The sequence below is a fragment of the Enhydra lutris genome, unplaced genomic scaffold (assembly GCF_002288905.1).
Source record: "Enhydra lutris kenyoni isolate GAN:26980312 unplaced genomic scaffold, ASM228890v2 scaffoldscaffold55, whole genome shotgun sequence".
Taxonomy (NCBI): domain Eukaryota; kingdom Metazoa; phylum Chordata; class Mammalia; order Carnivora; family Mustelidae; genus Enhydra; species Enhydra lutris.
The window spans coordinates 7,231,460-7,234,949 of NW_019154139.1; the positions used below are offsets into that span (position 1 = coordinate 7,231,460).

The 3,490-nt window shown below is 51.9% G+C and overlaps 1 protein-coding gene across 1 annotated transcript in view; it reads right to left on the reverse strand.

Moving 5' to 3' along the window:
* Nucleotides 1-3,490, reverse strand: part of LOC111157631 (aconitase 2) — a 55,134-nt gene that overhangs the window by 20,025 nt on the left and 31,619 nt on the right. The window contains exon 2 of the mRNA XM_022519220.1: nucleotides 1,878-2,014. Within this exon, the coding sequence (XP_022374928.1) occupies nucleotides 1,878-2,014 (137 nt within the window). The remainder of the gene's footprint in view (nucleotides 1-1,877; nucleotides 2,015-3,490) is intronic.

The following is a 3,490-nucleotide window of genomic DNA, read 5'->3' on the forward strand; positions in this document are numbered from 1 at the left end:
AGGTCGTGATCTCAGGGTCCTGGGATCGAGTCCCGCATCGGGCTCTCTGCTCAGCGAGAAGCCTGCTTCCCTCTCTCTCTCTCTCTGCCTGCCTCTCTGCCTACTTGTGAACTGTCCCTGTCAAATAAATAAATAAAATCTTTAAAAAAAATAAAAATAAAAATAAATAAATAAAATCTATAAAAATAAAATCTTCTAAAAATAGATGAATAAAAGCTTCCAAAGTGGGGCGCCTGGATGGCTCAGTGGGTTAAAGCCTCTGCCTTCGGCTCAGGTCATGATCCCAGGGTCCTGGGATCGAGCCCTGAGTCGGGCTCTCTGCTCGGCAGGGGGCCTGCTTCCCTTCCTCTCTCTCTGCCTGCCTCTCTGCCTACTTGTGATCTCTGTCTATCAAATAAATAAATAAAATCTTAAAAAAAAAAAAAAAAAAAGCTTCCAAGGTAGTGCCTGCGTGGTTCAGTCGGTTAAGCATCTGCCTTCGGCTCAGGGTCCTGGGATCGAGCTCCACATTGGTCTCCCTGCTCAGGGGGGAGCCTGCTTCTCCCTCCCCTTCTGCCTCTCCGCCAGCTCATGCTCTCTTTCTCTCTCTCTCTCCCTCTCTCTCAAATAAATAAAATCTTACAAAAGAAAAAGCTTCCAGGATGATTCTACTGGGCACCCTAGACGAAACCACAACAACGCCGGAACAAACAGCGAAAGGCAATGGGGCAGACAGACCTGGGTTGAGTTTGGGGCCAACCACTCAACAGATCTATGACCTCAGACTGGGGACTTCCCCAGTCTGACACTCGATGTCCTTATCAGCAAATGGGGAGGCAGATATAACAACAACCTATAGGAGTTGCTGAGAAAAAAGAAAGGTATACGAAGGGCCTAGAACGAACTAGACACACGGGCAGCTACTATTCCCACAGCCATCCCTGGTGAACATTCCTCAGTTCTTACTCTGATCAGGTGACGCCTGGCTGAAGGCTGCTGGAGATGAAGACTGTGATAGTCTCTCCCCACTCAAAACCGAAATGAGGACACCAGGAAAGAGGAGACCAAGTAGCAGCAGAGAGGGAGCGTGGGATGGCGGCTAGAGCACTGGACGAGGGCAGGGAGACAAGGTCCCACTGCCCGCTCACTGTGTGCCCCTGGCAAGTTGCTTCTCCACCCGAGCCTGTTCCTTGGCTATAAATGGATAGACTCGTATTTTTCTCTCTTAATCCTAGGGTCATGGTCACTAGGTGGGCAAGTACCCAGTCCTGTCTATAGTCTTTCGAGCTCCGGGGGCAGTGCTGGCTGCTCTGTACCACCAGCACTCCCCTTCATCCTCCTGTGGCGTCACATGCATCCTTCCGGTGCCAGCGTCTGGCGCAGGACCTGGCACGCAGGACAGCAGTGCAAAATGGCCACCATGCCACCATGAGAGGCCCAGAAAAAAAGATATGCTCGAGACCCCACCTGAGCTTCCTTCTGGGTCTCAAGCCTGAGCGCTCCTCGAGACCTATACCCCGAAGAGGAAATACGGATTGCAGCCTTTGGGCCAGGCGGATCCCAGAGGGCTGGCTCAGGGTCAGTGGTCTGCCCTGGAAAGGGCTGTTGGAGGGCTCAGGCTACAGCGCCAAAGAGCGTCTGAGACACTCCCTATGCAGAGCCCAAATCACCAGGCTCCTTGACGGACTCTTCCCTGGCAGAGAAGGCCAAGGCCCATCACCAATCTGCAATGACTTTCCTCGGCAGGGAACTTCGTACCCCAAAGGCCTCGATCCTATCGCCGTCACCAGCCATCCTTTGCCAAGCACCTCCCGTGCTGCCTGAAAGGGGCAGGAAGCAGAAGCAGTCCCCTGGGGCAGTCTCCACGGCCCCCCGCCCCCCACAGCCTTACCCCTTACCGTTTGCGAACAATGTCAATGTTCTTCTCCAGCAGGTCATAGCGGATGTACTCATGGGGCTCAAAGTGGCTCATGGCCACCTTGGCCCGTTGGCACAGGACTGAGGCCACATGGTACTGCCGCACACCCAGGGCTTTCTGCAAGAAGAAAGACAACGGTGACTGTCAATGGAGTACTTAGGACCCTGTCTCCCCTGGAGGACGGCTCCGTGTGGTGAAAAAAACGAGGTGCAAGTAGCAAGAGCTCCCCAGGGACTGCAGCCTCAGTGCCCTCCTCTGAGGCAGGGGATGACCCAGCAGCCATGGAACACAGCCCGTGGCAGCAGAGAGTGCAAGATATTTGTAGTCAGAATTGCTGGGATCAAAGTCAAGTTGTATCAGCTTAAGAAAACCCCCCCATCACCTGACCCCTGGAGGAGACGGGTAGTGGGGTCACCGCTGGCCACAGCGATCACACCGGGTTACTGGATGGTTAAATACGAACATACATGAAAGTCCTCAATAAGGCTGTAAAGCACTGCCCGAACCACAGCTGTCCTTCTACCTGCACGACACGCTCCTCGAGGGTTGGGATCAAGCCTTATTTGTCTTACATTTCTGTATCTGGACTCCTGGGACATAGTGGACTTGAGAATAATTACTGAATGGCTGAAAAAATGAGAGAAACCCTGTGCATGAGCTTTGATGTTTCCTCATCCCTTCAAAGGAGGCCCCCTTCAATGTGCAGCAGACGGACTTATTTCTAATGACTAGAACGAGGCGGGAGGCCACGTGACCTCCAAGACTGGTCCTAAAGAGTAAAGGATAAAACCATCATAAAAAATAGCTTCTTGGGGCGCCTGGGTGGCTCAATCAGTTAAGTGTCTGCCTCAGGGTCCTGGGATCGAGCCCTGCACCTGCTCCCTGCCCGGTGGAGAGCCTGCTTTTCCCTCTCCTTCTGCTGCTCCCCCTGCTGTGCTCTCTTGCTCCCTGTCAAATAAATAAATAAACTCTTTTTTAAAAAATTAAATGAAGGATAGCTTCTGCCCAGCCCTCTCCGACTGTTCTGGAGGAAGACAGTCACTGCGTTAAGACATTTGCGCAGTGCTGGGGAGGGCCGGAGAGGTCCACTCGCAGAAGGTCCGCGGCTTCTTGCCAGTAACCAGCACCACCCTGCACGTGAGTGCTCTAGCCCAAGACCCAGGCTTCAGCTAACCGCAACACCCGACTGCAATTCCCTGACTGATCCCAAGCTAGAACCACCCAGCCGAGCTGCCCCCAAATTCTGGTCCACAGAAACTGTGAGTGAGAAATCTTGATTGTTTTAAGTCTTTAAATGAGGGGGCACTTTGTTTTGCAGTCACAGGTAAGGGGCTGTTATGATGAGGTCTAGATTAGTTCATTTTATTTATTTATTTTTTAAGATTTTATTTATTTATTTATTTATTTATAAAAGATTTTTATTTATTTATTTATTTGACAGAGAGAGATCACAAGCAGGCAGAGAGGCAGGCAGAGAGAGAGAGGGAAGCAGGCTTCCTGCTGAGCAGAGAGCCCGATGCGGGGCTCGATCCCAGGACCCTGAGATCATGACCTGAGCCGAAGGCAGCGGCTTAACCCACTGAGCCACCCAGT